The 12,792-nt window shown below is 48.1% G+C and overlaps 1 protein-coding gene across 1 annotated transcript in view; it reads right to left on the bottom strand.

Annotated features, from left to right (window-relative positions):
• Nucleotides 1-355: 355 nt before the first annotated feature.
• Nucleotides 356-12,792, bottom strand: part of MAP2K4 (mitogen-activated protein kinase kinase 4) — a 76,033-nt gene continuing 63,596 nt past the window's right edge. Inside the window, exons 8-11 of the mRNA XM_061365285.1 lie at nucleotides 6,931-7,008; nucleotides 5,767-5,915; nucleotides 2,187-2,232; nucleotides 356-1,309 (exon numbers count right to left, since the gene is read on the bottom strand). Of these exons, the coding sequence (XP_061221269.1) occupies nucleotides 1,196-1,309; nucleotides 2,187-2,232; nucleotides 5,767-5,915; nucleotides 6,931-7,008 (387 nt within the window). The 3' untranslated portion in view covers nucleotides 356-1,195. The remainder of the gene's footprint in view (nucleotides 1,310-2,186; nucleotides 2,233-5,766; nucleotides 5,916-6,930; nucleotides 7,009-12,792) is intronic.

The following is a 12,792-nucleotide window of genomic DNA, read 5'->3' on the forward strand; positions in this document are numbered from 1 at the left end:
GGATACAGCAACAAGAGCTATGGAGGGTCACAAAGAGGTTAAATGTGCCCAGAGGCTGTGAACAAAGTCTCAGCAAGCTAAAGGTGACACTGAAGGCAGTGGGTGGGAACAGAGCCCCATGCCCACCATCCTGCCCGCCATAGCAAGAAGAAAGTGCTGAGGTTTGGTCTTGTGAGGGACACAGGGCTGGGAGGCAGCAGCCCAGGGAGAAGCATAAGAAATAGCATCTGGAAATCAGACATTCACTTGAGGCTCCTCAAAGCAGCCGCAGCCTTTGCGATGGGCACTTGTTGCAGTCAAAGCAGAGCCAGGCGGTGGGGAGCGCTGCGCTGCCAGAAACCAGGTCACACGCAGGTTAAATTCAATCGAGTAGTTTAATAATTCTTCAGGTCAAAGGTCTTATCTTACCAGGTAACAATTTACAGGACACCTAGTTAAGAGTGAAGAGTGGCTGGCTTGGTAAAAGGAGAAAGAATACATGATGTCCCATCTCAGAATAGTTTAATGTTAGCCTCTTTTCAACGCAACATATTTTTGGTAAAGACATATTCACTATATTTAACATGATCTCTCTTGAACAGGAAGCTCAGCTGAGCACACTGTCCCCAGAAAGTACACTGCGACTGTAAAGCAACAGAATTTCATAGCAGTAAAATCTATTGCACTTTGTGAAGAGTAAAATCCTCCTTTGCCTTGCTAGCTCCAGAAGGCAAAAGCATCTCGTTGGTTAAGCAAGTTCTTCTCCCTCCAGGCAAAGTCTCCTTAATGTTCAGACAGACAACGCCTAACTTTTATTTGTTTTTTATTATTACTTGAAACAACAATTGGAAGAGTTTGAGAGAAAAAAATCTTTCCAGTAGCTGCTGAGAAGTCTCCAAGGTTTGAGTCTAGAAATGAATTTTAGGTGCTATCCAATCACGGTCAACAAATAAATGTACTTATCTCCACATTTCATGAATATGTCCACAAAAGAGCAAGATGAGGTCTCTCTTTGACCAACACTAACACTGTGTGATCAGGTATTACAGGGATGCACTTTATATGTGACAACAGTATACAGACAGGATGGAAATAACACCAATATTATTGCACATGGTGTCTGGGCGAGCATTAAAAACACTGCAATATGTGATGAAAACTCTTTACAGCTTGTTTTCTCTCAGCCCTTTTTCTAGAGTTTGATGTAGCAGCAATATCAATCCACATACATTGGAGAGCTGGGAGTTGCTGGCATTTGATCCAGGATTTTACAAACATAGCATGCAACATCCACTGTGCGTTCCTCATACATCAGGATGAAGGGATGTTTCTGGAATCAGATGAAAACACAAGGTTATGTTTGCCCTTCGGACCCATCTCGCTACCTCAGGTAACAACTCAGCGTGTGGATTTGCCTGATGCAAGAGCACAGGGTTTGGTGGTGGCTGCAGGACACCAGGACATAGCCTGGTCCATGGCTGTTAACAGGGAATCCGTATCTCCAATGTGCAGCATGGAGGACAGGAACTGCTGAACAGGAGGCAGGGAGGGTGCAGGATCAGCAGCACTTGGCTCCTTTGTAGCACGGATTTGTGCTAAAATACTTTCAAGAGAGGTTTCACCATCAGCCTTGTCGGCAATGGGGAGCCAGGAGGGACAGGGAGACATGGCTTATGGAGGTCAAACAGGACCCAAACCTGGTTCTCCTGAACCCTGAAGCTCTGCTCTGCCCAGCAGGCTGTAATGGAGAAGTAATGCCACGGTGACTCTCCTGGCCAGGACAGCACACAATCTGCTTTCACATCACATCCCCATCATCACGGACCTGGGGCATGGTTCCACACATCCTGCGGAGAACTGGCTACCAGCTCCTTGAAGGTGCAGGGTTGCCAAATGTGACTTAACCAATCCAAAAGCACTACTGCATTCCCTCCTTGAGACCCCCCACCATACAGGCTCTGCTGGTGTCCCACTCCAGAGCCATGCTCCTTCAGGTCTTAGTTTGCCCAAGCACTCCCAACCTGTGTGTGGAGGCATCTACGTGAGAGTGCTGCCAGCAATGAGACAGGGCTCCTCCTCCTGGCACTGTGAAGCTGAACACACTGCCTTGGTGGGCCGAAATGACAAGGGATGACCTTGGACATGAGACCCAGCCCCGCTGTGTGACCGGCAGAGCTGAGACACGGGCAGCCACACTTTGCACTCACCAGAAGCTCTTTATACTTTGGCCTTTTGGACTCGTCCTTTGTAAGGCTAAAGAAAGCAGAAAGAGAATGAGGATAAGGTGGGGTTGGGGAAACTGTTAGAGACATCCAGTACAGATTTTCACAGGACACGATGTTGACCGCACTGCTGTTGTGGTGGGACTCACTACCCTTGGTATGCTGGAGAAACCATCATAGTGCTGCAAGTGACCACAGGAACTCCCCCCTTTTCTCCTTCCCTCTCTCCCCCATGGGTGAACAGCAAGGGTAGCCACCAACAGATGCTGCTGGGGACAGCACCCAGGGGAGCTGCAAGCGGAACGCCATCCCTCTGCCTCCATATGGAAATGGGTTTGGCTGCAGCAAAACCACAAGTTTTGGGCAGCAGCAACCAGCCTGTCCCTCATCCACTGGGCAGGAGGGCCCAGAGGTAGAGGAGAGTCAGTGCTGCCTTCCAGGGGTGCATCCAGCCCTGGCAGGGCCACAGCCAACCAGGAATGAACCAGAGGGGGCTGAGGCTGCAGGGTGGAGCTCGGGGACACACAGAACCAGCAACCCCAGGAGCCACCACTGGGAAGAGGGTGGGTGGATGCAGCATCTTTCCCAAATGAGGGAAGGGTAAGTCTAATTCCCAACACACATGGGACCTTTCTCAAGCTCTGGCACTACTGCAGTGTGGCATTCAGAGAAGCAGAGGGTAAGGCGGGCAGCACGCCTGGTGCTGTGCTGGGACCTGCATGCAGAGAGGGCAGGAAATCCCATGCCTGCTGCACAAACGTCCTCACTTCAGGCTTTTGCTACCCAACAGCAATTCATTCTCTGACCTCAGCGGGCCTGAGGGTTCAAACCTGCGCCTTGCCTTAAAGGCGACCAGGTCACAACATCAGCTCAGGCTAAAGAAATAAAGGAGTTTTAGCAGCCTTAACTCCTTCATTTCTTTTCCAGCTCAACCTGAGGCTGTGTCTGGCCACAAAGCTCCTTCTCAAGAACATCTGATGTGCTCCCCAGGCACACCAGACCCCAGGAGCTGATGGCTCTGCAGTGGCCAGCATGAAACTCCCAAGAGCCAGACACAGAGCTCGGATAGCTGCAAGCTCTGGAGCAGAAAGCTGAGTTGCTGTAAGCAGTTCCAGCACAAATGGGAGCTCAGGTAAGCATGTCATGAATTATCATTCATACTCTGTATCCTATCAGTAGTTTGGTATTTACAGCAATAGTCACTGTTAGTGTACCAAGGCAGTGACTATCTGGAAATTGAGCTGCTTTGGGTAAACTTTTATGTCAAAGCTATTTACAAATGTCCACAGATTTTCATGGGGTGCTGGTGAAAGGAAGAATTTGACTGGAAGTTCGAAGAGCTTTGCAAGATGATTTATGGTTGGACTTGATGAACTTGAAGGTCTTTTCCAACACAAATGATTCTGTGACCGGGAGGAAAAGGAAAACACTCCACTGAGGCACTCGCAGTAGTGTTGGGATCCAAAGCAATTGCACCAAAACCCATAGGGAAATCCCAGAAACTTGTTACCATTCTGGAAAATCCCCTTTCCTCACAAAGCCCTCCCAGTGAGCAGGAGCAATGCTGCAGGACTCTCTTCCAATATTTTTCCTGACTCTTGAATGCACAAAAATAGATTCTTAGCTAATCTATTGGTAATGCTCAGGAGACTGACATCATCACCTAAAGCACTGCTTTCTGGATGCTCACCTGCCTGCTTAGTGGCACCAACAGCACTATCTGCACTCAGCTAAAGGTCATAAAGAGAAATATTTACTACATTGTTGCTATCAAGACATCATAAATAACATTCCAGGCCAAATTCAGTTCATTTACAAAAAAGAGATTAAGAAAATCTGTCTATCAGTAGCGACAGGACAAGGAGTGATGGGTTCAAACTGAAACAGGGGAAGTTCAGGTTAGATCTAATGCAGCAGCTCTACCCTGTGAGGGTGGTGAGGCACTGGCACAGGGTGCCCAGAGAAGTGGTAAATGCCACATCCCTGGTAGTGTTCCAGGACAGACTGGACAGAGCCTTGGGTGATGCGATCTAGTGTGAGGTGTCCCTGCACATGGCAGGAAGTTAGAACTGGATGATCTTAAGGTCCTTTCCAACCCAAACCATTCTGTGATTCTATGAAAATCAGAATCAGACTGCAAACTGCCCTGTGCTCTCAGCACTGGGCTGCTGCAGAGAAGCAGGCCCTGGGAGGGGTAAATGGCTTGGAAATAGGAACTGACCCAGGCTAATGGGCCAAAGATGCTGCTGTTCTGTGATGTCCCACAGGGTCCTCTGTTGGGTGACCTGCAGCCAAACTCACCAGGGCACACAGCTCCTGGCTTTGCAAACTCTGTAATGACCCATTTTGCCTATGGAGATCTATGGGGGAAACAAACTATTGCTTGTTCTGTACATGGGAAAAGCAACTTTCTAACCAAGAACTACACTGGTTTTGACTAAAAAAAAATAAATGGAAACTTCTTTTGAGCAGCAAACCATTTTGCTGCTCTATTTTCTACAGCCCAAAGGCAATAAGCAGGCCTTCCCCTTAGAGCCAGCTGAAAGGTGAATCCTGGCCTTCATAACAATTCATAGCTCTGAAAGAGAGTAAAATTCAAACCCAAACCCCAGCTCCAACAGACGGAAAACCCTAGAACAAAACCTCCTGAAAGTTGTCTAGAGCAGTGTCTTTCTGTGTCACAGAGCTTTGAGATCGACACTCCTGTGCTGGGGACATCCATCACCTGGGTCTGTCCAGGACAGAAGGTCCCAGAAGATCAACCCAGGTCGCACTGAGGGATCTCCTGTGTGCTCTGGTATTAACTAAACTGTGTTGACCACCTTTCAAATTTGGACAGAAAAACACTTCATCACAACATTCACAATCAGCCCTTGACCTAAATAGGACCACAGACACATCACAGGCAGATGGACTGCCTCAAGCCCCTCCTGCCAAACACTGCACAGTACCCATCCAAGGCTGACCACACTGCAGAGGCCCTGCCTACAGGAAACCATCTCTAGTGTTGATCTTGACATATGACTGACATGACAAGACATGAAGCCAACAACCAAGCAAGCCACTCACTGCAGGTCCCGACAGTCAGTGTGCGGAGCAGACCTGGGAGGGAATAGTCCTGGCTTTACCAGAACAAACCCTTTGCCCAACCATGAGAAAATACTGCCAAGTGTCTCAGGCTTCTGCTTGCAGAAGAAAGGGCAAACAGCAGGTCTGTCCTGAGACTGCATCATACCAAGGAACAGGATGCACAGGCCAGGCCCTTACCTGTGTATAGGCATGAACCTTCTGCCATGGGTCTTACTGTGCCTCTCCTGAGCACAGGCTCTTCAAAGGTTCACTCCTCATCCCTTCCCTGAAGTGTAGTTTCCAAAGGTTTCCCACTTGGCCCTCACCCAGACAAATTTCCCATCACCTCCAAACCAATGAAATGTGAAAGGTCCTCACCCTAATGCTGGTGCAGGAATGTGAGGCTAAGCTAGGAAGGGCTTGACTTGTGACCCTTGCCAAATATCTGCAGTGACAAAGCCACCCAGCTGAAGTGCTTTCAGTAGGAGACACTTACCACAAGTTGACAAAATTGATGAAACTTGGGGAGAACTCCCTTTCCTCTGAGTTACTCAGCTGTGGTGGGTCTCCTTTTACTACTTGTGTCAACTGGTCAAACACACTGTTCCACTTGGGGTAGGGGAATCGCCCCGTGGCCAGCTCATACTGCAAAGAGACAGCAACAGCACCAGGAGATTACACACAGTTAAGTTCAATCAGAATAAGAAAACGTTTGCAAGAACTCTGAACTCCCCCAAAAGAAATACTAAGATGAAGGTCTTCATCCCAGTCCCTGTACAAAGCTTAGCTGAGAGAAGAGAACTTACTAGTTATCCAATAGTAGCTTCTGCTGTCTACATTAGGAGCACCTCCAGATTTACCCCAGCTATGGCATGCTTTCATGTTGACAATGCTTTCTCCTCCACTGACTATAGAACAACCAATGCTCTTATTAAGGGGTTCGAAAGTAGGAGAGTAAAATCCTCCAGTCCCTTCCCAAGCATCCCAACAACCACTACAGAAGATGGATAATGAGAATCACACAACCACAGAACATCTCACTTTGGAAGGGATCCATAAGGATCGTGAAGTCCAACCACCTTCTCCTTGTAAAACAATGAAAATGAGCATTTAAAACAGCACTGGGGAAGACAGAAGCAACTGGTTCATACGTAACTGCTGTTTTCCTTTTATTTCACCGCCTTGAGAAGGGAAGAGCTTATCCATTTATCAATGTGTGTACCCAGCAGTGCCAAAGAGGAATCAGCAGCAGGACGCAGCATTAACTGAAGCCTTCTGCACAGCCAAAGTACACCAGATGCCAGGGCTGTGAGAGGCTTATTTACACAGGCTGGATGCTCTGTGCTGCACCACCACACTCACCATCCCTTCTCATCTGAGATTCCAAAAGCAAAATTAATTTATGATCCAACACCTCTTTCCTGCTTCCATCTCTTTCTCTGTAGAACACACCTGCACCTAAGTGTATGCTCAGGGGTTCAGAAGAGCCATCTGCCTTGAAGGGGTTGATACTCTGAGAGAGGAGATGCCCACTTCAGTAACAGCAGCAGAGCTGGGCTTTGCTTCAAGCTTGTGTTTGACACACCACACTGCAAAGCACACCAAGGCTGCCCACCAGGAAAGCAGCTCATAGCAGAGGGTTCAAACCCCACTCACTTACCAAGGTAATTCCCAAGCTCCAGACATCTGAGCGGACATCATAGCCTTGCCTGGATGCACTGGGATCTATCCTTTCAGGCTGAAATAGGAAGAAGGATCAGTCAAACACTGGTGAACAAGCAGGAAGGAATGAGAAACATCTGCAAGCTTAGAAAAAACTCTAAATTCATCCCATGGGCAGAGCAACATCTTAAGGACTCAAATACCAATTTTATGGAGGTGCAATGTAAAAGGTGAGCTGAAAGAGCAATTCAGCCTAGTCCAATCCTTTTTTTCTTGCTTGTTGTGCAAGCAGCTTGAATAATTATTGCTATTTATTCAGTTTTGTTGAACTTTGGGGTCTCTTTAGCACAAAGCCTTTGATTTCTGTGTTTTTACAGCAAAGTTGTCCCTAAGGAATCATCAGGACTGGACTAAACATCTTCTCATCTACCAGCCAGGAGAACTCGGGTTTAGCAGCATCTATCAGAATTCTTCTTCCCAACTGTCTGTTGGCTGGTAAAGCTCAGGAGGTATTAAAAACAATGCACTGCAAAAACAACTCTTCTCTAAAAGGGTTTGGGCATCCCTTGAAGGCAACTATGATGTTACAAGTTCTCCAAACATCCCAAAGGTTTTCCATGGAAAATACCATCGAGCCAGACATGGGTGAGTTGCATCTAAGAGTGAGTAATGCAGAGAGGTAAACCCACATAAACCACCTCTGTGATGTAAACCTGCACGTCATCTTTATGAGAAACCTCAATTCTGCCTTCTTTGGTTGAAAATGTAATGGTTCAAATGTCAAAAGGAACAGGGTGAAGTGACAAACTGAGCTGAGCTCTTAGTCAGAAGCTCTTCCCTGTGAGGGTGCTGAGGCGCTGGCACAGGGTGCCCAGAGAAGCTGTGGCTGCCCCATCCCTGGCAGTGCTCAAGGCCAGGTTGGACAGAGGGGCTTGGAGCAAGCTGCTCCAGTGGAAGGGGTCCCTGCCTGTGGCAGGGGTTGGAGCTGGATGAGCCTTCAGGACCCTTCAACCCAAACCAGTCTGGAATTCTATGAAAATCATAGGATGCTGGCTTTGCCAGTACTGGGACTCCCACACTGCAGATCCATAGGGATGTGCCACAGAAGGCTGCAAAAGGACTCACTGTCCATGCAGCAGAGTGAAGGACTGCACACACAGTAGGTATCGTGGGCAAGGTGTGAAGTACTAAGGACTGTGTTAGGGATGAGGGAGGTGGCACTGGTGAGACAGAGCTTCTCCACTGAAGCCCCCACACAGGGCAGTGACCAAGCAACAGGCACCTTCCCCTCCACTGTGGTGGCTCAGTTAAAGGGAAAGCAGGATGAACCAAAATAAATCTCATCTAAACACAGAGCAGAAAGAATTCTGAGAATTTTCCATGTAGATGACACAGGAGCAATTAATACCAGTGGGGAAAAGTCACGCTCCAGGGACCTGGAATGAAAGCTGCAGACAAAGCCCAACTCATGCCAGGCATCCTAATGCCACGTGCAAAGATGAAAGGAAATGGCTGAGATGGAGACCCACCACTGGATGTGACGATGGCCCGAAGAGGCAGGGTATGAACACATCAGAGAAGGGTGGAGGCTGCCATGGTACTTCCATTTCAGTGTCCACCTAAGCACCAGCACCTTGACTGTGTTGGCTGGCAGTTCAGACCCTGTATGGTTGATAAAGAGTCTGACTGCTCCCTTCCCCAGGAGGTGTTCACCACAAGCCCTGTGGACATGACCAAGATCTCTGGAAGAGGCAGCCCTGCTTTGTGAGGTGACTTGTCCGTGTGAGGAATCACTATGCTGGTTCTCAAGCAGCCCTCAGTGTCCAAGATGAGCCCTACAGTAAGTGTTGAAGCTCCAGATGGGTGGGAGCATCCATTCACTCCTGGCCAGTTGTCACTAGTTTGCTCTACAGAAGTTTTAGAGGTTCTCCCTTACAATGACAAGACCAGCTGGATGGAGCTTGGAGCAAGCCGGTGTCCCTGCCCATGGCAGGGGGTTGGAACTGGATGAGCTTTAAAGGCCCTTCCAACCCAAACCAGTCTGGGACTTGTTGACAGCGATCTCCCTTTGGGGACACCAAACTCTTTGGCTGATGAAGAGGTGAGGCATCTAACTGCATGTGGATCTTGATTTTTATACGCAGTGAAGCTTTCTGGATCTCCTTCTAGGCACGTAGGAGCTCACAGAAGATGACCTCAGTGCTGCAAAAGCCTCAGTCTAAGAGCACAGATGTGAGTTACTCTCAGAGGCAAGTGAAGCATCAAAGTCACACTGTGCTGGGTAGTCTTTTCAAAGGTCCTTTCCAGTACTAGCTGCCAATGAAGAAGCCCATTCACACTTAATTTTCTCTAGGCCTGCACTGCAGCACCGATTGCTCCAGGGGTGGTGCAGCATCCTACCCCTGCTGCAGAAAGAGACACAGCTCCATGGCCAGCAAAGGGCACACAGCATGATGGGTGGAAGAGCTGACAGGGAAGTGAAGAACATGAGTTCTTCAGTCTTTACTAACTAGGTGGACCTGCTGTTTCCCCCTCTACCATCTCTAGGAGAGCAGTAGTACTGCCCCTGTGGGTACCAGTTTTATACCTACACAGGAGGTAAGAGTAGTATTGTCAATAAATACTTCAGCAAAATACTAATCTCTGCTTGGACTGTTGAATTTAACCATTCCTTCCAAAATCCTCTGTTCTTTGCTTTCCTGTCCCTGCCCCTCGGCCAGGTCAGCCCTGAAGCCTGTGGCTGCGTAGAGATTATCAGCAGAGATCATGTTTCTAGAGAATGGCCTTTCCTCCCCTCCTATTTCCTTTACGTATTTGCTTTGAGAGAATGTTTCATTTAAAAACTTCTCCAGCACCATTTTTCCAGGTGGAGACGCTGGTTTCCATTCAACATGGGATTCCCATCCCCTCCCAGCTGGCTTTCCTACCAGCCTTTGAATTCCTCCATCTCAACAGCAGGAACACGCATGGACTGGTGGACAGGGAACAGTTACTAGGCATGGAAAGATTGGCACGAGCATTAATGAAGACAACAAGGTCCTGCTGGGCTTGGCACAGCATATCCCTCTTCATCAGGGTGTGTAGCGATAGAACAAGGGGGAATGGGTTCAAACTTAACAGGGAGATTTAGGTTGAATATAAGAAATGAATTCTTTATTGTGAGAGTGGTGAGACTCTGGCATAGGCTTTCCAAAGCAGCTGTGAATGCCACATCCCTGGCAGTGTTCAAGGCCAGGCTGGATGGGGCTTGGAACAACCTGGTCTAGTGGGTTGGAACTGGATGAGGTTTAAGGTACTTTCCAACCCAAACCATTCCATGATTCTATGATTCCTGATAACCTTATTTGTCTTGTTCAAAAAGGTAATTGTGTGGCTGTAATAAGCTTGAGTTAGTGCAGTGTGTTGTCTGGCCTGTAACTAAATCAAGCCTCAATAATTTGCCCTAGTAAATGGATTCACTGATAAGAGTTAAAAGAGTTGATCAGAGGGCTCTGTTGAGTGGGAAAGATGGGATTCATCATGGGACCTCAGAGGTGACCTTCCTTGGGCTACAGCTAATAATATCCAATAAAATACAAAATTAGTTACTAAATTCTGCATATTGTGTAACATTTTAGATTGGATATAAGGAAGAAGTTCTTTCCTGTTAGGGTGGTGAGGCACTGGAATGGGTTGCCCAGGGAGGTTGTGAATGCTCCATCCCTAGCAGTGTTCAAGGCCAGGTTGGACGAGACCTTGGGTGATACGGTTTAGAGCGAGGTGTCCCTGCCCATGGCACGGGGGTTGGAAATTGATATCTTAAGGTCCTTTCCAACCCTAACTATTCTATGATTCTAAATAAGGGTTCCCAAAGAACTGATGTGATGCGATTGCTTGGTGAGCTGGGCTCTGCCTGGATGCTGACTCACTCAACAAGACAGAAAAAGCAGCACTCTGGGATGACAGACAAGCTCTTGGAAAAGGACAGGAGAGCACTAAATCCCAGAGGAGCATCATGTTAGGAACCACTGCTCTTATATACTCCACAGGTGAGACAAGGACTGAAGTTTGCTCAATTTCATGCTCTATGTTTGTAGAAGGATGCTAGAAAAGTAAGGGGTTTACAGCACAACCATAAAATACAATCCAATCCTCCTTAAGGACATAAGCTGCTCAGCCCCTAATCTCCTGAGAGAAAAGCTTAAGAGATGATGACATCGAGTCAGGAAGCACCTCCTGGGGAAAGAAACTGCACCGTGAAGGACTCCTTGATTCTGCAAACAAAGCAGAAACAAGAGCCCACTGCCATCCATTCAAACAAGACTTACTGGTATTTAAAATACGGTATTGGGAGTGTAATTAATGACCAGGACAACTCCATGGGCACTGTGGTAGGTTCTCTAGCACCTGAAGAGGCATCCTTAATGCAGGACTTCAGAGGTCTTCTCCATCTGGCCTTGTTTTGGAAGGCCACCCCTGAGCTTGGCATGTGCCATCAATGCCACCTCCATTGAGATGCTTCCAAGAACTGTATGAAGAGGGCCAAGCTCTGGAGAGGCAGCAGCTCTTTAAGGTGTTGCTTGGCCCCAACTGAGTGACTCTGTCACAGAACCTCACCAAAGGCGTGCAATTTTGGTGGGGATGCTCTAGGAGTCCTTCAAGCAGTTAGATACAAAAGGGAATTACAGGGAGCCCAGTTCTTCTTCCATAGCCTTAACACCTAAGCAAGACACAAGCTTTCAAACCGAGACTGAACAGAGTCCAGCAGGAAGCAGTGCAAGGGGCAGACTTCTCAATCCCAAGCCAAAACACAACTTTCTCCAGCACTGGCAGCTCCAAGGCTGATCTGCTGCTTCCTGTGACAGCTCTGACAACCCTCATTAAACCACACAGCGCTCACTCAGCAGCTGGACATGGCTCCTGCTGCCTGGCTGACATCCTATGTTGTTGCTATCAACAGCTATTTGGGGACCCAGTGAACACAGTGTGATCAGGTTCCTTCAGTGTGCAAACGCTCATGCTCTAAGAATTACTGCAAGTACCAAGGGCCAACTGGGCCTTGCAGAGCAACATGGTCTCATCAGCAGGGAGCATCATCATCTAGCAGCCCTTATCAGCCCCTCCCTGGCTGACCATACCTCATGCCCTTTGCCTATTTTACACTAAGAAAACCCATTAAAAATACTATTTTCCTTTTGAAGGAGGTCTGACTGGCCTCACTCCTGCCCAGATATATTAAGGTTTAATCACAGCATCACGACAGCCATCAGCTTCTGCTGGCTTGAATTGCTGCCAGATGTACCCTGCATGCTGGGTACATCTCCCCATTTCCCAGGCTTCCCAGTACATGGAAATGCTCATGTACTTGGAAAAGGAGTCACCATGTCCAGAGTGCAGAAGGGAAGATGCCAGCCACGTCCCACACTGCCTGCCAGCTGCTGGCTTGTCCCACACACTGTGCACCCCATCAAGGCTCTTCAAAACTAACTGAACAAAAGCACTGCTGCTCACTACAAAATCCAACAGTCTGGAGCTGCTGATGGAGATGCACAAAGAGCAGAGTGTATGTGGACAGAGGGAGGAATCCCAAGGGGACATCAGAAGCACTCCCCCATCCAAGCCCCAGGGGAAAAGAAGCAGTACAGCTATTTACAGACATGCCAGGAACTGTCTCATAGTAACTGAACCCAACAGCCTGAGCAAAGGAACCACCAAAGCTGAGGGTTCTAAGGAAAAGTGGGAATGTTAATTCTTGCAATTACGGTCCACTGAACTTGGGAAGGGGAAAAGAGAGGGCAGCTTTTCAAAAGCCCTATTTACTGACCTGATACATGCCTCCAATCACAGGGAGAAGTCCACAACCACCATGAGGGATGCTATC

Source organism: Neopsephotus bourkii, unplaced genomic scaffold, assembly GCF_033783945.1.
Source record: "Neopsephotus bourkii isolate Nb327-2 ecotype Australia unplaced genomic scaffold, CSIRO-AGI_Nbou_v1 NB_5, whole genome shotgun sequence".
Classification (NCBI taxonomy): domain Eukaryota; kingdom Metazoa; phylum Chordata; class Aves; order Psittaciformes; family Psittacidae; genus Neopsephotus; species Neopsephotus bourkii.